Genomic DNA, 20,996 nt, shown 5'->3' with positions numbered 1-20,996 from the left:
GGTCAAGCCTGATTAAGGCATTTTGCTGCATTTTTTTTATATTATGACGCTTGCTATGATATATGCATATAAATTTTTATTATTTATTAATATATTAATATTGATCCACACGTGTTGCTTGATTGCTCACCCACATACTTTTCTTTTACTAAGCTTTTTATGTCTATATTATATTATTATATTCAAATTATATCAAGAACATGTTAAAATAATCTCCGGACAAAAAGTGAAACATAATTTTTTTACGACATGAAACAGAAAAATTTAAGAGGACAAACATATCTGATTTTTATTTTTAGGAACTAAAAATCTTAAAGTACAAAACACTTATTCAACCATTTTTTAATATCAATTAAAATATTAAATTATTTTATTTTATAAAAAATGTGTATACAATAATTTTGTCATTACTTCTTTTATTGTTCTTAATGTTTATTAAAAATATAAAATTATTTGGTTTATAAAAAATGTATTTTCTTCACAAGAATAGTTTTTTCATTTAAATATAACACTAGCAGGACACCCGTGCGTCCGCACGGGAATCGCGGCGTTGCCGCTCCTCTAAAATGAATATAATATTTGGTAAACAAAATAGAAAGGATATAATATTTGGTAAACAAAATAGAAAAAACACAATGGTAAAACCATCACAAAAAAACCTTAGGTCTCCGTATTAATATAGGAATATAAATATAGATAATGTAGAAATTATGAAAAAAATAGGCTACCTTATTAATATATTAGTAAAAACATAGGTCTCGTAAAAATCACCAAAAAACTTATGTCCATGTATTAATATATGAGTATAAATATAGCCACGTGAAAATTATTAAAAAATAGGCAATCGTATTAATATGTTAGTGAAAATATAGGTCTCACAACAATCATCAAAATAATTATGTCACTATATTAAATGTGAGTATAACCTGTAAAATTGTAAAAAAAAAATAGACAACTTAATTTTGGTGAACACTTCGGTACACATATTATGTGGATGTGTACCGGTACACGGCTGAGGTGGTTAACAAGTGGCAAATATTTAATGCAGATTTTGTTTCTTTATTAAGTTTTCTATATTAAATCCTACTTTTTAATATTTGCAAATGTATCCTTTACATAAATGTAATCACTAATTATGTCCCACAATAAATCAAAGTATGCATCAAATCTTTCAACTTAAATTTTCAAATTTTTTTTAAGCAAATATTTTCTTTTTACAAGATTCAAATATTATAATATTATTATATATCCTGTAAAATATATGATTTTTTATTATTTAACAACATCTGGTATTTTCTTTAAAAAAAACAACGGATAAATTTATATTTTTTTTGCATCTAACGAAGATTTTAATATTTCAATATTATTTATATTTCCATTTTTTTAATATCATTAGTTTGTAATGTTTAATATTTATTTACCTTTGAACCATTAATAGATATAATTATATATTATTTTATGTAAAAAAAAACTTATAATTCTTAGTGTGTGTATATATATATTGACTCCAGGAGTAAGTCTCCATTGATTTACTAAATAACTCGATATCGGCATTATATTTCTTTAATCCAACAGTTGAATTCAAATATCTCATTGAGTAGATCAACTCCACAATTTTTTTTTAAAATTCAAAATCGTTTGATACTTTTTTTGACAACTTTAATTGAACGTACGATAAACTTTTAAAAAAAAACGTTGAATTTCAATTGTCTGAATACATAACTATATATTTTTAATTTTTATAAAAATTTGTGGAGTTGATCTACTCAATAAGATCTTTGAATTCAACGGTTGGATTGAAGAAATATAATGGCGATATCGAGTTATTAAAGTGGGTTAAATACAACTAAATTAAATTTTTCGTATACATAAAAAAAATTTGTGTTTTCATCTCTTCAAACTGTTTATGCATGCAGATAGAGTCATGGTGTTAAGTTGACGTGTATTTTATGATAATTTTGCAAATATGTATAGAGCATTATAAAAAGTTTGTCCAAAAATAAAGAGCACGATATTTGATTTTTAGGTCAAATGATTTTTTAGACAAAAGGAAAAATATATTAAGTAAAAATAAAAAATACAGAGACCGGAGGACATTAAACCTAGCCTGGCTAAAACCTAAACGGGAATACAACGTGATCAAACAAACAAGGTAGAACAACCCTAATCAATCTAACAATACAAACAAATAAGATTTTATGCAATATTATATAAGTTTTTCAAGGTAGTTTATGAGAAATCAGCTTATAAAGATACAATTCTTGTTGGTGAAAACTTATCAAAATAACATAAATTTTATTTATTTGAATAAGTTATTTTCATAAACTAAAAAATAAGCTGAATTCAATCGGGCCCATAATAACAAATAGGTTCAATTAACAAGATGATTATTTGTCTTGTTGGTAAGTTGTATGTGTTGTTAACGTATAGTCTGAGTTCTAATTCTAATCCATCATGGGCCAAATTTTATAACGCTCTATACATATTTGCAAAATCATCATAAATACACATAAACTTAACAACATGACTAAAATTGCATGCGAAAAATTAAATTTAGTAATTTTGCAGAGGCAAAAAACTTATTTAACCCTATCAAATATTACCAATCACTAAAAATTAACAGACTTACAATAAAATATTTAAACATATTAAAAATTATAAGTTTTTTTTACAAGAAAATAATTGTATTTAATAATTATATGTATTAATTGTTAAACGGTAAATAAATATTAAACTTTATACACTACTAATATTAAAAAAATTGAAAGGAAATAATAATAAAAAAAAAGTTATTAAAATCATACGTGTTTTTTAAAGAAAAAATATCAAAATGTTGTTAAAAATACTAAAATCATATTATTTTATAGGATATTAAAAATATTTTTTTAAATGGAAATTAAATAATATTAAAATATTTGAATCTTGTTAAAAAAAATGAAAATCTAGATCGAAAGATTTGATGCATGTTTTGATTTATTGTGGGACATAATTAGTGATTACATTTATGTGAAGGATGCATTTGCAAATATTAAAAAATAGGATTTAATATAGAAAGCATAATAAAGAAACAAAATCTGCATTAAATATTTGCCACTTGTTAACCACCTCAGCGATGTACCGGTACACATCCACATAATATGTGTACCGAAGAATTCACCCTTAATTTTTATTTTATTTTTGTTACAAACAACTTAATTAATATATATTAAATGTATAAGTCCCGTAGAAACCACACAAACAAAAAAGTTTCTATATTAATATATGAGTTTAAATATAGGTCCCGCAGATGTTATAAAAGAACGGACAAACTTATTAATATGAGTAAAACACATAGGTCCCCATGTACCAAAAAAAAACACATAGGTCCCCAGAAAGATTAGGATCTCGTTTTAATATATAATTATAAATATAGGTCTAAAAACAATAGTAAAAAAAACTTCAGTAATAAGAGTAAAAAATAGGCCTCGCAGAAATTACAAAAAGATTAGATATTTGTATTAATATATGATCATAAATATATGTAATGTAGAAATTATGAAAGAATGACAACTTTATTAATATATGATTAAAAATATAAGTCTCGTAGAAATCAGAAAAAAAAAAAAAAAAAAAGGTTCTCGCATTAATATCTGAGTATAAATTTAGGTCCTACATAAATTATTAAAGATCAGGAAACCTTATTAATAAGAGGAAAATCATAGGTCCCGCAGAATTCACACAAAAGATTATGTCCCCGTAAAAATATATGAGTATAATACATAAAATTATAAAAAAAAAATAAACATCTTTATTAATAGAGTCAGGATCCGTTGACACCAACTAGTTTGACACCAAATGTTACACCTCTCAATAACGTTTTAACCGATATAAATTTTATAAAATCCACCGTTGGATTGAAAGTTTACATCATATAGATCATTTGTGTAAAATTTCAGACAAATCCAAAATCATTTGATATGCTATTGAGACACATAAAGATTAACGGCATTTAAAAAAATACAAAAACCGTTAATTTTGATGTATCTCAATAACATATCAAATGATTTTGGATTTATTTGAAATTTTACACAAATGATCTATATGATGTAAACTTTCAATCCAACGGTGGATTTTATAAAATTTATATCGGTTAAAACGTTATTGAGAGGTGTAACATTTGGTGTCAAACTAGTTGGTGTCAACGGATCCTGACTCTTATTAATATATGATTAAAAATATAATGGCCGTAGATATAACAAAAAAAAGGGTTCCCGTATTAATATGAATATAACCCGTTGTTTACGTGAAAATTTGGTAAACAACCGCTAGTTTAAGTATTTAAACTCGCGAGACCAACTAGAAATCTCAGGACAATTTTGTGTTTTGTTTATTTAGAAAAATGTTTGAATGTTCGTTTTCAGAGAAAAAACAAACATTTAAGAATTAAATCGTTTCAAACAATCAAAGAAAGTGCAGGTTCGAATCGCCTCAAAAACAGCAGTTTCTTAAGAAAACACTTAAATTAAACTAAAGAACATTGCTGAAAAGTAAATTGCATTGAAAATAAAGCAATTACAAGTAAATGGTTCACAAAACATACATTTCTCCTCAGATATTCCTTTCGTTCGAACGCTGAGTACTTAGAATTTCAGAGAAAGCTTTATGTAAAATTTTGTGACCCTTGTTCTGAATGAAAAACTGCTATAAATACTAAAGCAAAGTGGTAACCGCCTCTCGATCATCTGGACGGTCTTTCGTTTGCCACGTCGACCCACGTTCTCCACTTTCAATCTTCATTCCTTCAGCGCGCGCCAATGTTTATTGGGCCTTTACCACTCCTTTTGGGCCTGGCCCAACTAGCCTTTCGACTCCATTTGCCCTTTCGACAAGCTTTTACAAAGCTTTTTCCAACCATGTCCTTCTAAGCCTTCGAGACTTTCTTTCATTTCGACATGATCGAAACTTCGACACAATATTTGAAAGCCACATTTTACTAATATAACCTTCAAATAAATAATGGACCTACTAATTAATTTTTAATTAATAAGCACCAAATTTATGCCCAACACCCGTAAAATTATTTAAAAAAATAGATAACATAATATATTAGTAAAAACACAAGTTCCATGAGAGTCGCAAAAAATAGTAGATTTTCGTATTAATATATAAGTATAAATATAGACTTTGTTGATGGTATTGAATAGTTTTTTCATTTAAATATAACATGTATCTTATCATGTCAATATCAAGTGTGCAACAAACATTTGATATGATAAAATAATGCTATCATTTTTTTATCATGTGTGCACCAAACACATGACAGGATACATGTTTATCCTGTCACTATCCTATCATATCCTTATCCAGCTTCTTATCATATCATATCTCTATTCTATCCTGCGCATCAAAACGAACCCTTAAATTTTTTTTCTTAAACTCTTATTAATCAAACTACTAATGAAATTTAAATACATGTCATACCATCAATGTGATGGTAGTATTACTAATTTTGTTCTTCATATTCCTCAATCTCAATGGTGGGACACGGTTCCTCTTAGTATTGGTAATGTCTTTGCTAGAAATAGATTTTGTTTCTCTAAATATAGATTTTATTAATCTTGTTTGGAATACTGCACTATTTTTTCCTTCACCTAGTTTTTCCCTCGGGGTTTTACATGTAAGGTTTCTAATGAGGCAGTTGTATATTTTCAAGCTCCCACTTGTGTTTCAGTCTAGTCCCCAAGTTTTTTGTATTTGTTTTTAATAATATATATTGTTTCTTGGGTTAGTAATGTTGGAAAAATATTATGACATAGAATTATTATCAAATAAATAAATAAGAGAAATTATTATTACAGATAAATAGACTTATAATAAAATAAAATATAGAATGAGAAGAACTTATCGATTTGACTGAGGCGTGCAAATGCACTGGGCTTAAGAGTATTTCGCCACCACAGGTAAGTTACCCGGTGCAGTTGGTCTCATAGCTAATACCCTCCAGGATACAACAGTCACATCTTGCTAGCACTGCACGTGAATTAGCAAGGTCTCATAGAACTACTTTTTGGATACTCAAGGGAACTTGTAGTATTATTATTATAATTTTCTAATATAACTCTTGTTGTCTACCTTATTCATTCTACTCCCTATATCATTTTAACCATCGTGTCCCTTATATAATAAGAATTTCTAGGATACCTCTTGCATTCACTTGCCAACCAATAAATCTCATTAATATGGATTAATGAGTAATACAACCAATGAAATAGAAACGGCTAACTTGAATAACCAATTATGAAACGTGCATTATTATTAATAATTAAAAAATAATGATTCTTAAACTTAAAAATAAATTACATATAAAATATCCTACAATCCCCCACAATTTATTTTAAAGTTTTAGATTTTAAGTTTTAGGTGTTCCCAAGAGCGTGAAAAATCAACGCATAAGCACCAGTGTCTTTTGGACTATGAACTAGCACATAGAGCAAATGAAATTTGATCCACTAGAATGTCGGTGAGATTATAACCTCTATGAACCTCATTCCGTATGTGAAACAGTGACTTCATCACTCACATTGATCTTTCGTCCAAAGTTGTTCAACGCGGTTTGGTGCATTTTGGCCTTGCACCTATACCTGGATTTCATGAGTGGCTCTAGAAAGACTGCCCAAGCTTTCATAAAGGCGGCCCCACCTCAACACTCATATAGGTGAATCTATCAAGTGTACACCACAGTCAAGCACACCACTCATTCATGAGCTATAGATTCATTAAGAGATTAAACTCAACCTCCAACGCTGTAGTATACACTATCCTACACCATACTACACCATAGGGATGAACTCAAATAGAAATTGGATAGTGTCTTCTCAAATTGACAAGTGACTTGTTCTTACCCATATGAACATAGCCTTGCAAATTTTCACAATCTATGTTGGGTTACCATCACTTTCAATTTTTGTAGTGGACATAAATCCATCCCCCTCGATGTGTATATCATCCACTAGTTTCTTGCTTAGTGGGATTATCACTGGATCCTTTATATATATCATTCAACAGCTGTTTCACAAAATTATACATTGACTAAGACGTCTCTTAATCAATATTCATCCATGATATATTATCATAGGTTTACTTAGATAAATTCTAAGCAACAACATTCTCACAAAAAGAGAAATTCAATCTATGTTTAGATTTATTGTACAGGTATACTTGAAAATTTTCAAGCGACAACGCCCCCACGTTTGGTAGAATTAATTTTCCAAACAAATTATTTATCCAGGTCTACTTGGAAAAATTTGAAGCGACAAACCCCCACATTGGAAAAATTAATCCACACAAATATTAATTTTCTTATCGAAAGTTTTGTTAATCATCATTGTATTATTCTAATACAATGGATACTCCACAATATATATATTTTTCTATATTACATAATATCTCTTAAATATTAAAATCTTGGGCTCAAATATGCCCAATGGTTTTTCAATACATAACAGATGCAATTATCCTTTCTTTGAATAGGGAGAGACGTTGCCAAATTTCAATATTGCTATGCTTCAGTGGCAACTAAAACTCAAATTATGATTAGTGCACACAATAGATATTAGGCAAAATAATCTTTCATGATAAAAACTTTATCAAACAATACTTTTGATATACACACACATTAACTTTAATTCTCCAATATAAAAATACCCCCACATCAAAATATATTTCACACAAATTCAAGTGAACATCAATTTAATTTCTACTCAATAAAATTTCAACCGTAAATTTATTATCAATTTTGCACAATTAAATCAATTAAACTATTGAAAGTAAATAATATTAAAACCGGTAAAGAATACCAATTAAAAATTTATCACCATGTTATAATATGCAATCAACAAGGATGAACATACATCAATCTATAGCTACACAACTTTTAAAATTAACAAACCATGTTTAACAAAACCATAGCTCTATTTTATTGAAAGTCGACAGTGATATTCAAAACCACAAGTGTGTGCACATATCAATAAATTGTATCACATTTCAACTATACTCATGCTTGCATCCATAACATTCTCTTAAGCAAAGACATGACATGAAATGTTTTTCGGTGGAAATATGAATAGCACTCAAACATCAAGACATGGTAACACAAATAAATCATCCTTGAACAAAGAAAATTAAATGAGTAGGTATAACTTTCAGAAATAGTGACAATACCCCACAGCTAGAAGCGTAAGCCATTCGCCTGAGAAGAAGCAGCGCACCGAACGAATGCTTCCAACATTATACCATCTATGTTTCATAAGCAGCTTGCTGCATCATTTAAATAACAACTAGTGCACACTATACGTGATTAATAGTGAACGATTAAATATATAGTATTATGTTATCACGGAGTGCAAAACCAAATTGTAAGTCATATAGAGATAGAAATGCTTTCAAACTATTCTCATGGTCACCATATATCAAACAATCTTTAATTAATTATATATGAGGCCAAAAACAAATTTCTCCAACATCATATCATACTGATCAAACATATCAATAGAATAAAGAAAGAGCTCTTCAAATTTAATCACAAATTCATACACATTCAAATCAATTAATCAATACTATGACAGATTATCTGAAGCTAAAATCAATCCACAAGATAAATTATCATGTTAGACAAACTCCAAACTTACATACATAGTATATAGTATTAACATAGGTATAAAATAACTATACCATAACAATAAGCAATTCAATATTAAACCAGCATGAATAGTATTGAATGTACACAACATTTTAAAGTCTAAAATCACATAGTGTTAGACGTCAATGACACTTAAATATAAAACCTTTTCTAAAACATTGACGTCTTTAATTTCAATGCCCACATATACTTTTGAATAAACAGGACTAGTAATTTTATTCAGCTAGAATTAGGAACACTGATCGAGCAAATCATAGCAAACATAAATAGACACCCAAACTCATGTACATAGTTTGCAGTTAACACTAATAAATCATATTTGAGCAAGGAAAAATAGATAAAGTGAAATAATTAGATAGAACCTGGATGAAACTCATTCATCATTTCTCTATACAATCAAGATCAGCATGCTCCTAGAGTGAGTAGCCTCAAAATTTGCTTTCCATCGATATCATATCTAACTTCATTTCTTAAACTAAAATTCTTCCTTTTCATCAACAAATAATTCTATTACCAAATCAAAATTAAAATTAATAATAATTCTATGCCAAAGAAATACTCTTAAGATTGTTGGAAAAATATTATGACATAGAATTATTATCAAATAAATAAATAAGAGAAATTATTATTACAGATAAATAGACTTATAATAAAATAAAATATAGAATGAGAAGAACTTATCGATTTGACTGAGGCGTGCAAATGCACTGGGCTTAAGAGTATTTCGCCACCACAGGTAAGTTACCCGGTGCAGTTGGTCTCATAGCTAATACCCTCCAGGATACAACAGTCACATCTTGCTAGCACTGCACGTGAATTAGCAAGGTCTCATAGAACTACTTTTTGGATACTCAAGGGAACTTGTAGTATTATTATTATAATTTTCTAATATAACTCTTGTTGTCTACCTTATTCATTCTACTCCCTATATCATTTTAACCATCGTGTCCCTTATATAATAAGAATTTCTAGGATACCTCTTGCATTCACTTGCCAACCAATAAATCTCATTAATATGGATTAATGAGTAATACAACCAATGAAATAGAAACGGCTAACTTGAATAACCAATTATGAAACGTGCATTATTATTAATAATTAAAAAATAATGATTCTTAAACTTAAAAATAAATTACATATAAAATATCCTACAATCCTACAAGTAAAGGAGTATCGACCTAGTTGAAATATCTTTACATATCTCAACTAAGCTTTTCTCTTCTCTTAAAAAAAATACAGGTCATTCCAATATCAGAGCCGACCCAAGGGCAAGGCCATCAAGACAACCGCATGTGTTTTAGGCCTCCAAAAATATTAAAACAATTACTTAATAAAAGGCCTCATATTCATTTTTTGGGAAAAAAATCTCATGTTCTACTATTTTCTAAACTAAATTAATAGAATAGCTTATCTAAAATGAATTTTCTCTCCACAAACATTCACTTACTTCATTATCAATTAAGAAAATAGGAAAAACTAACTAATTGTATTGGTTTAATAAATAATTTTATTTTTATAATAATAATAATAATAATAATAATAATAATAATGTATTTTTTTAAAATCTATGAAATATTAATTTTGTTTTTTAAAATCTATGAAATATTAATTTTGTTTTTTAAAATATATGAAAAATATTTTTATGAATTTTAAGTCTCGTTCTTAAATTCGCCTTCGGCCACCTAATGTGTTGAGCCAGCCCTGACCAATATGTACAAGGATATGTTAAACCATTCGTAAAAATATATATTAATTATAAAAAAAAAATATTTAAACCGTTAAGAATTTAAATGCATGAATTTTAAGATAATATTGTTATATCCAGTTCTTTAATTTGTGTTGCACATCCGCATATGTCATCATTTTTCTTCAAATGCAAGGTATTTTGTTTCTTATATTTAGAGGGAGGGGAAGGAAGGTAATGCATTTTAATTAATACGTGTTTGGTTCAAAAGAGAGGAGAAGAGGGGAGGTGAGACATTTTAATTGAATATATGTTTGGTTCACAAGGGGGAGGAGAGGAGTTTTATAATTAATTTACAATTTCAACCTTATAATAAGAATATGCACAGTTCCAAAATAAAAATTATACTGTTCAAAAATAAACATAGGTGCATTGTTGTGTGTATTAATGTGCGGTGTGGATTATTAAAAAATAATAAGAATTGTATGTAACAAAAGTTTCAGAGTAAGTTCTTAGAAAAAATTTAGTGATAACTTGTAAATAAAAAAGAAAAAAAATTGTATCATGAAAGAATAAAATCCAAACATAAGAATAAAATACATAAGTTTTTCTAAAAAATATACTACCACATAATAGTTTGATAGAGAAAATAGCAACGTACAGTAATAGATAAGGAATTGATAGAAAAAAAATAAGAAATTAAATTGTGGATTAGTTGTAACAACGTAAATTGATAGAAAATAGCAACGTAATTGATATAGAAGAAATAAAACATTTCTGTCAAAAAAAAAAAACAAAAAAAACAAAAAAACAAGAAATTGACAAAGTGATAAAACGAAGATCATAAGGATAGTTTTGGAAATAAAATGAATAAATGTGGATAATAATGACATTTTAATTAAATATTAAATAGCTTACCTCCCATCTCCTCCAAAACCTTCTAATTTGGGGAGAAGCAAAAAATGGATCTAGGAGGGATTTTACTCACCTCCTCTCCCCTCCCCTTCCCTCCTAAAAATTGAACCAAACATAAAAAATTAAAAATATCCCTTACCTTCCCTCCCCTCCATTTACCTCGAACCAAATGTGATTTTTTTAAAATATTTTTTATAAAAATGATAGGAGGAAATAGTAATTAATCTCTTAAAATTATACCGTTATATTTGTCTAGTTTCCTGTAATGTTATAATTTTCTGCGAAAATTTTGGATAGCTTAAACTTTTTGAATCATATTATTACCTCTGTCCCTAATTATACGATCATGTTTGGCCACTGCACGTACGTTAATGCACAATTTTGATCACTAATATTTTTAATTGTCTATTGATAAAAATTATAAAAATTTAATATTTTGAAAATACTCATCAAAACAAATTGAACAAGATCTTATATATTAATTGTTAATATTTTCATTTATATATTATTAAAAAAGTACAGTCAAAACAAGATAAATGAATAATACATTTTTGTCAAACATGATCTTATAATTAAGGATCGAGTTAGTAATAATTAACATATAAGTGTGTTTTTTTTCTTTGACGCAACATATAAGTGTTAGTATTAAATAAATTTGGCCAGCTTACATAACATAGGACAAGAAACGTTTTTATAAATTTTTGACAATGTTACTATATATTAAAAAATTTGCCACTTGTTGTAAAAAAAAATAAAAAATTTGCCACTCTTTTATTGACTCAGACATATTTTTAAGGTTTTTTTAGCTTTGAATATTTTCAAAACATGATCACTTATGGAGTTTCCCGGTCAAGATATCCTGTATTGAATTCTGCTTACTTTTTATGCTTTCTTTTTATTTTTGTACTAGTTGATATACATATTTTATTGTTTTTCTTATAAAAACTACTTATTGATTTATTCATATAAAACTATGTATATTGAATTCTAGCAATTATTTAATTATGAGATATTTTCATGTTATTAGTGAAAATTACTATCTCCATTCAATTTTACTCGCAGTTGATATATCTCAATATATTTTTTCAAAATAGACTTTTGAGCCAATATTAGACTTAACTCAGTTGATATATCTCAATATATTTTTTCAAGTGTGAGTCTTTCCACGTCAATGATCCATCACCATTCAATTATTGTCCCCCCAACCGAGCTTTGATACCACTATTGGGCCGTCCATGGGGAACCTCACTTATATGTAAAATCTTTTGACACCACACATTCATGTAAAATCTTAAGGCATTGAGTTTATAGGTCATCTCACTTATATGTTGCTTAACATCAACTTTTCATACCTGATGGATCTTACCATCTGTTGGACCGTAGAAGGGGAGCCTCAGTAGGGTTGGATGAAAAGATTGGGCCAAAAGCAACCACACAAGTGATTTTTTTTATATCACACTTTCACTTAAAATCTTAAGGCATTAGATTTATGGATCTTCTAATTTATATGTTATTCAACATCAACTCTTCCAACTAATGTAGGATGTAACTCACACTTGACACATCTTAAAAGTAAATAACATTTATTTTAAAATAATTTATTTTGTTAAGATAACCACTCATTTTAAAATAGATAGAGTATCTTTTATAATTTAATTTGGGCATTTTAAATGAGTAATGGCTTCACTTATTATGACATTGCCTTGGATCGTATTACATATACTCCCTCCTTCTCCATTTTGAGTTTTGCCCACTTATTAAAATGATGATTGATTTGTGTTAATTTCAATGATAAAATAAGTTTTATTTACTTAAATATTCTTATTTGTCGTAGTTAGTATATTAGTTAGATGAGTTGAAAATACAATAAATAAACTATTACTAGTATTGTATTATCTTGATATTCTAAAGGGATCCATGTAATTTGAGATATTAAAAGTTTGAAAAGAGACACTTATATTAATCTTAAAACATAAACTTAGATTTTATTAAATAAATAAAATACACTTATTTTTTACTACATCAATTTCTTTGAATATGAGCATCTCTGTCCGCTTCAATCTCATGAGCTTCCTTGCACTTGAAACACCTCATGATGTTGATACTTCCTTCTATGATTGTCCAGTTTTTTTTGGGTACCAAAAGTCTCAGAACATACATCGCACCTAAAAAGGGTAGGAAAACACTTGAAAGTCCTAATGGGGGATGAAGGAGTAGATGAGAAACAATTTCCCATATTGAGTTATGGTGAAAATTGTACGTTGAGTTACGTAGTTGAAGGAGTAGTTTAAAAAAGGTGTATCTTTGGGAAGATTTCCATGGGATGATTGACTTGTTATGGAACTCTATCTACAATTAGTTGTATATGAATATAAGCTATGGGAAGATTTTACCTTGGATACTCTTTACAAGTCCCTATCTATATGACAACACACTACCTTTCTCTACTGCATGATGGTCCTTCCTCCCTTTGAAAACAATGTCGAACTCCCAATCACCAAGCAATAAAGGAGAAGACAAGAATTGATGTTGAAATTAAAGATGGCAGAAATTTATGATTCAGACTCCTTGGCGTGAAAATCTTTTCATGTTCTTTTTGGTGGATGGGGTTTAGCTTCACTCTCTCCAATCCAACTAGGTTCAATTATTCCCCGTCGCAATTATGTTTAATTAATTGCACGTTCGAATTAGTAGTATTTTCGACACATAATATATAAATTAATAGATTAAACTTACTCTACCCTTTTATAATTTGAAAGTATTTATTCATCGACCAATGAGAACAAGCACATAAGTGGTTTTGCATACCCACAATTAACTTGTAACAAACTTTTGGATTTGCATATAAATATACTAAGCATAAGTTACCCGTACAATAGATGGGTTAGTTTTTGCTTATAAAAATATAAATTGTTTTTCATGATATAATGTTTTTAAAAGTATTTAAATAATAATTAGCAATTAAATATACATATTTTTTTATAATAAATTTGAATATACATTTGATTACCCTATTTTTGAAGGTGTATATAATTTTTTTTGTGTTAATCCTCCGGTTCATATAAAAAAATAATTGTTCCACCAAGGAACTGAAGAATGTATATAAAATTTTATACGCAATGCTCAGAGATCGAATGTTCGAATATTAAATCAATTATGATAGGCGTGACTTTGTCAGGGATGTTCTTTGTGATATTTTTAAGCGCGCAGGTGTATCGGTGAAGAAAGAAGCGCTTGTGAACTTTTTGACCGACCCACAAGAAGAGAGATCGACACTTAGACCTGTAGATGTTCTCGTTTATGGTTGGATAGGAGGTAAGCATGCATGTGTGGACTTGACTGGAGTTTCCCCACTTGTAGAATTGAGAACGGAGGATTTTATTGTGGGTCAAGCGGCCCTCAAAACTGCTTCAAGCAAAGTGGCCAAACATGAAAAAGCGTGTTCTGACAATCAACATGCTTTTATACCTTTCGCATTTGACACCTTTGGCTTCTTAGCACCAGATGTTGTTGATCTTTTGAAAAGAGTTCAGGGTCATGCATAACAATGTTGTCTCTCCTAGGTCTATGAATGTTGTTTTCAAAAGGATTGGCTTTGCCATTCAGAAAGGGCTAGCGGCACAGCTTGTTGCCCGTTTACCTTTCGTTAATATGTAATTATGTTTGATATATTAGCAGACGGCAGAGCTACAATATGAAAATTGAATTTTCTGCAACCTTATACTTAGTGAGCTTATCTAGAGTATATTATCTGTATGGAGAGGTGGAACAGACGGTTTGTTGGATGAAGTGGGAGACGATGTGTTTACTGATAGAGGGAGTTGGTTTAGGAGTAAAGAATGAAAATGAACTCAGAGTATAAGCTAAAACAAATAAAATATGGCAAATGCTAAATAGTGTCCCCGGACACTTTTTAAGTCCTTAAATAGTAAGTTTTTTATAGAATTTTATCGGAATGCGTAAAGTCAACGCATTGGAAATTGTAGTGTTTAATTTTTTGAATGAAAAGTTTCTTTAAATGGAATGCTTAAAGAGTGCCCCGGGGCACTCGTTAGCAATACCCATAAAATATATACCAAGATGGTATGGTTACATGTGAGTGCCTCCAATGCAAAAACCCAAAAGTCTAACCAAGTTCTTGTGCCCCACATGACCAGCCTCAACTTCCACTCTAAATTCCTTTTCAGCTTGTCCACTGCATGATGAGCATATTGCGATACAGTTACAGAGAGTCATATACCTCTAGAATCATTATATTGTGATCGCAGTTAATGATAGCATTTACTACTTCGGAAAGAACTACGTTCAGAACAATAATAGCAAGAATGTTCAAGCAGTGGATAATAAGGATATACCAGAATGTGAAGTAATTGATGTCATTGCAAAGTTCCTAAGCCTTGTAATCTCTGTGATAGTAGTTGCCTTCAAGTTTTCAGGAAACGCGTCTCTTCCAAGCTTTTGAACATCATCATTTCCAATGCAACGCAAAGCATTTTCACATGCCTATTTGCCAAACAGTAATTAAGCAACAAAAACAAAAGAAACTGAAATTTCGATTTTCAAACTAGAAGTATCAAAGACTACATAATTTTACATCACAATTTTATAATATCATGCATTCAATTTATTCAAAACTAATAAGCCTGTTTGATAAAAAACATTAACTAAGCTAAATCTCAAATTGCACATTATTACAAACAAATAAAACACCTTAATCGTTACCTTAACTGCAACTGCATGAAAACATTCTGCGGATTTGATTTCTCGCATAGCTAAAGCCTCGTATCTCAAAGCCAAACAACTCTTCAAATTCGAAATTCGAAAACACAAAAGCAAAATACGAATTAGCATATTGTTATACAAACAATTGATATAGAAATTGATGCTTATAAAATAAAATAAAAAATTGATATACAAATTGAATCATTACAATATTATTAGATCTATGTTATTCCTAGAGTTACGATTTCAAAACTTTTTGTGTGAAATACGAACAAATCAAATACATGAAGAATTCTAGAAGATTCTGAAACTCGTAAGTAGTAGAAGTACCTCTAGATTCTGAACATGACACCAATTTTTTTGAAGTCTACACTTTGTTGATCCCTACACATTTAAAATCTATAGAACATAAAAAATCATGCACTTCTCCAAATTCATTAAATTAAAGTTGCAGTTTTTCACATGATTAATTAAGATAAACATTTTTTCACAACACTTTTTTATTAAATTAAAGTGATTAGTTTCTTCTCTAAAGCATATAATATTTAATAATATGTCATTTTTTTCTTCTATTTGACACTTTCTCACCACATATATACAAAATTAATTCATCATACCATAAAATTACATATGATATACATTAATCAAAGTTAAAAACAGTGGTAATCATGACCCTTCTTCTCACTAGAAGTTGGTAAAATTGATTATACCTGAGGTGTAGATCTTCACTATAGTTACTCTATAGTTAAAATTGATTGGAAATAAAATGCAATAGTATTAATAAGATCAGTAGTGCATCCAGATCAGTTACTCTATAATGGAAACAATCATATAATTGCAAAATGTGATACTTGTCTTGTCTCCAGGATCATGCTTATTGACATATTTGAGAAGTTTGATCTCATCAAGGCAAGGTCTCCAGAAGCTCCAACTACAGTTATACTAAGGTTTGATCCTGTGGATTCAGAGTCTGAAAAGGAAAATGATTCTTCAACTTGTTGAGGCTGACCATCTTCTTTGGCCATTGAACTTCCAGCTAAACCTGCATAAATATTTTAATATATGACTTTAGCTAAACATTTTATCGCTGTAACACTATAACTATAACTTCAATCAAATATTGCACTAATATTTACCAGTCATATAAACACTTATTGCAAACAAGTAAATGAGTCAGCAACATATAGGACATGAGGACAGAGACCAAGATGTTTAAGGAGCAGATGACACAGAATGATGTGATCCAATGACAAACCAAAAACAAAAGAAACTAGAATTATATAGATATACCAATAACATCCACAATTTAATGTGTATGATGAGGACGAAACAAAAGACATATAGTTGCATAAGCTGATTGAAGTATAAGTAGACAGTATGAGAGAATAGGTTCCAAACAACAACAAACAAAAGAGGGAAAAGGAAAAGGAAAAAAAGAAGCCACCACAACGATGTATTGAACATTCAAGATAACCATACCTCGGAAACTCCAACTAGGTGCTTCATGAGGGTTTTATAGACTCCTGTTGCAGAGCCAAGCTGAGCTAAATAAGCCATCATAAATAGCAGATGAGGAATCATCTTAGAAGAAGAAATAGTATATATATAAACTAACTTTAGGCATAGACTAAAATATGCAGCTGAGTTTTTTTGGTTATTATCATATCATAAATATGATGCAAATTTAGTTTCATTTCAGGGTGTGTGAGATATGATAGATCAGATGTTGCCAATTAGGAATTTGTGTCATATCCTAATTATTGGCAATGGTAATTAACATTTACAAAATTCACATTCAGAAATTTTGTCAGATGCTAATTATTGGCAAAAGTATAAGGGCATGTCATAGGATTAGGATTATTGTCTTCAAGGTAGGAGCAGACAGAGAAGCCAGACCTGTTTTTTGGTGACAATGTACACTCTTGAGCTTGCAAATTTTAATGCATCAGTAATACCAAGATAGAATCTGGAGGTAAATCATCCACAAATTAACAATCTGAACTTTAAAATTCATAACAAGATATGTTTATTTAGTAAGAAGGTGCAGATTTGCATGTAGAGCTCAAGATACTTGTGTAAGAACAAAATCTTATTTTAATGTAAGATACTTGACAATATTTCGTACTAAATAGAGTATCATTGAAGAACAACAATTTGTTAAAATTTTGCGGCACTGTAACGCTATAACATTTTATTGGACTACCTATTAGCTTGAATCCATCCAGTGAAATCCTTCTCCAACCAATCATCTCTGACCTTTCCAAACAGTTCTATCTGATCATCCCTATTCTCTTTCCACTATTCCATGACAATAGGCTTCAATTGGAAGGCAAAGACCTGCACCAAAAATAAATGAAGCCACGGTCTATAGTTCTATACTCACCGGAGATTTTCTGATGGAAGAAACTCTTGTCTCGAGCAACAACCTCACAAGTAAAAGAGGCATAAATATTCAAACCAGCCACAAAGTTAGTAGTTTCTGGTACACACAGTCTAACTCTAAAGTGGGGTAGAATAAATAACCAATCGGTAATAACAAGATAAAATAAAACAAAACTAGCCATAATTAAATTATTTACTGTAATCATTTGTTCAACAATCCAATCTTCTGTGGCTGAATCCACATTGTCAAACAAGGTTGGCCATCTCAACTTTGCAGCCTACAAATCATCAAACAAAATATGAAAATTGCTGGTTACAATCAGAAACTTTCTACTATTTTCAGTTGTTTTCATCAATTTTTATTTGTAACAAAATCGTAGAAGATACAAGGTGAGAGAGCAATAACCTTGAGAGCAGAGATAGTTGTCTCTCTACAGGTAAATTTCGCATACCCATTAACCATACTAGTCGACGAGTAAATGTCTCTGGTTTCCATTCTATCAAAAAGCTCTTTAGCATCAACCAAACTACCACCTTTCACATACATATCCAACAAGGCATTGTGCAAACTGCAAACTCAAGCTACATCTCATATTCTTCTCTTCTATTTTTCCACAAACTCTCTTCCCCATTTCAAGGTCACCAATCTCAGAGCAAGCTGAAAGCACCGCAATCAAAGTCACCTCATTAGGCTCAACATCACCTAACAACATCAATTTGAACAACTCCATAGCCTGATCTGAACAGTTATGCGCCGCATACCCATCAATCATAGTAGTCCAAGTAACTTTCATCAAACACTTGGTGTGCATTTTTCAACAAACCACATTCAGAGTAAAAATGAATGAACGCATTTCTCACAAGCAACTGAGAATCAAACCCGATTTTCCAAACAACAGAATGCACAAATTCTCCTACAAAAAACCCTTTAAATTGCTCACAAGCCTTAAGCGCAAAAACAAAGCTTCTAGAATCCATTTCAACTCTTAGTCGAATCATAAACAAAAAGAAAGAAAATGCAACAATGGGTATTCGAGCATTTCAATTATTCTTCTGCTTGCACTTGAAACACCGGATGACACTTCATATGATCGTCTAGTTTTTTTCTGGTACCAAACGTATGGATCAGTGCTAGTGGTGGTGGTTAGTTTCAAAAACTGTGTATATTTGAATTGGTGTTGAATGGGTAGAAAAAAGTATAGAAGATGTACCTTCTATATATAGTGGACTTTTATTTTATTTTATTTTTGACACAAGTGGATTTTTAATGCGTAAATATATATACTAATTAACATATTATAATTAATAAAACGGGACAACAAGTTCTTAGAGTAGGCACCCAAAATCTCACGGACGGCACAGCACTGATTCGACTCATAGTTAATACTCCTTAATAACATACAGTAAGTGGAGTAAAAAATAGACGTTTTGCCTTCTTTTTTTTTTTCTTTTTTTTTCTAATCACAGACATTCAGACAAAGACAAATATATCTAAAATTATTCAGTTTTTTGTGATTTTTGATTTTTTTTTTTTTTTGATTGGTTTGAACTTTAAGCACTCCTAGTTGTTAAAATACACTCTTTGTTGCTAAACTCATCAAATTTTAACCACAATTGAAAATTGTTCTTTAAGACCCTTAAAATTGTCTTTGATATTGTGAGTATATGAGGTGATCCAAAGAGCAATTTTTTTTTTTCGTACTCCAATATACTTTGAAATTCTAAAAATACTCAACTTTGTATTTTAAAAATTGGACAGAATTTGACTGAATTTTAGAATTTAAAATTTAAAAACATGAACCCATAAAAAGAATGTGTATAAAGTATATTTAGGTTTGTGGTATCATCAGAGTTTGGATATCTCTATTTTTTATTTTTTCCATTTTCTCCGTTACTATATAGTTTTGAAAATATAAATACGAAAATATAACATTAAATGAATCAAAATCTCTTTTATACTCTTCAAAATATTAAAAAAAATTGGTAATGGAAGAAATGAAAATCATAGAAAAATGAAGAGGATCCTTACTCATATCATCATCAACACACTCAAGGCCTATTAAGAGAGATATTTAGGGTTCATTTGTAATGATTTATTTTTAAGTTTGTGCGAAATAATTTATACAAATAAATTGCCTTTTATGTATTACAATATTATAAGTTTTTCAAGCAAATTTTTGAGAAAATAACTTATAAAGATACGATTTTTGTAAGTAAAAAACTTATAAATTAACATAAAAATTTATTTATTTGCATAAATTATTTTCAAAACTAAAAAAATAGAGAAAAAAGAATATGCACCGACAGTGTAAAATATTTGTACACTGTCAACCAATATCAATCATGTTTTCCGCCACATTATCGCACTAAACCCCACTTTCTTAATATGATGTGAAATAATGTTTCATTCTTATTGATTGTCAGTGTAAATTTGTGTAGTCTTTAAACTCAAAAAAATCAAATCCTTATTAAAAAAAAAATCAAATCTTAACGGGCCTTAATAAAATAAACGGCCCATTAAGCAAAGGGATTACTAAACGCACGTGCGCATTGTGAAATACATGAAGAATATAAAAAACTCATTCTTTCTTTTTCTTCTTCAAGAAACAAGAACAA

General features: G+C 29.4%; 1 protein-coding gene across 3 annotated transcripts; it reads right to left on the bottom strand.

Annotated features, from left to right (window-relative positions):
• Nucleotides 1-14,819: 14,819 nt before the first annotated feature.
• On the bottom strand, nt 14,820-19,579 carry LOC123889093. Of its 3 annotated transcripts, XM_045938292.1 has the most exons (10): nt 18,787-19,579; nt 18,578-18,658; nt 18,202-18,335; nt 17,895-17,964; nt 17,478-17,521; nt 16,850-17,040; nt 16,329-16,382; nt 15,999-16,079; nt 15,632-15,779; nt 14,820-15,471 (listed from the first exon to the last, which is right to left on the bottom strand). In XM_045938292.1, exons 6-10 carry the CDS (start codon nt 17,021-17,023, stop codon nt 15,266-15,268), a joined length of 663 nt encoding a protein of 220 aa, XP_045794248.1. In that variant the 5' UTR covers nt 17,024-17,040; nt 17,478-17,521; nt 17,895-17,964; nt 18,202-18,335; nt 18,578-18,658; nt 18,787-19,579; the 3' UTR covers nt 14,820-15,265. The 3 variants fall into 3 exon arrangements, with proteins under 3 accessions (XP_045794248.1, XP_045794247.1, XP_045794246.1); XM_045938291.1 differs by having other exon boundaries at nt 17,478-17,542; nt 18,202-18,658; XM_045938290.1 differs by having other exon boundaries at nt 17,478-17,537; nt 18,202-18,658.
• Between the last annotated feature and the right edge of the window lie 1,417 nt (nt 19,580-20,996).

Source organism: Trifolium pratense, linkage group LG6, assembly GCF_020283565.1.
Source record: "Trifolium pratense cultivar HEN17-A07 linkage group LG6, ARS_RC_1.1, whole genome shotgun sequence".
NCBI lineage: Eukaryota > Viridiplantae > Streptophyta > Magnoliopsida > Fabales > Fabaceae > Trifolium > Trifolium pratense.
Note: the sequence above shows the minus strand (reverse complement) of the source record. Positions and strands in the feature narration are given on the sequence as shown.

Excerpts from the sequence above, each read along its gene's own strand:
- LOC123889093 (XM_045938291.1), bottom strand. The coding sequence starts at position 17,023 with ATGGCCAAAGAAGATGGTCAGCCTCAACAAGTTGAAGAATCATTTTCC. Across the intron at positions 16,383-16,849 it reads TGATCCTGGAGACAAGACAA|GGATCAACAAAGTGTAGACT; the intron begins GTATCACATTTT and ends TTAAATGTGTAG. Across the intron at positions 15,472-15,631 it reads ATCAATTACTTCACATTCTG|TGGACAAGCTGAAAAGGAAT; the intron begins GTATATCCTTAT and ends CTCATCATGCAG.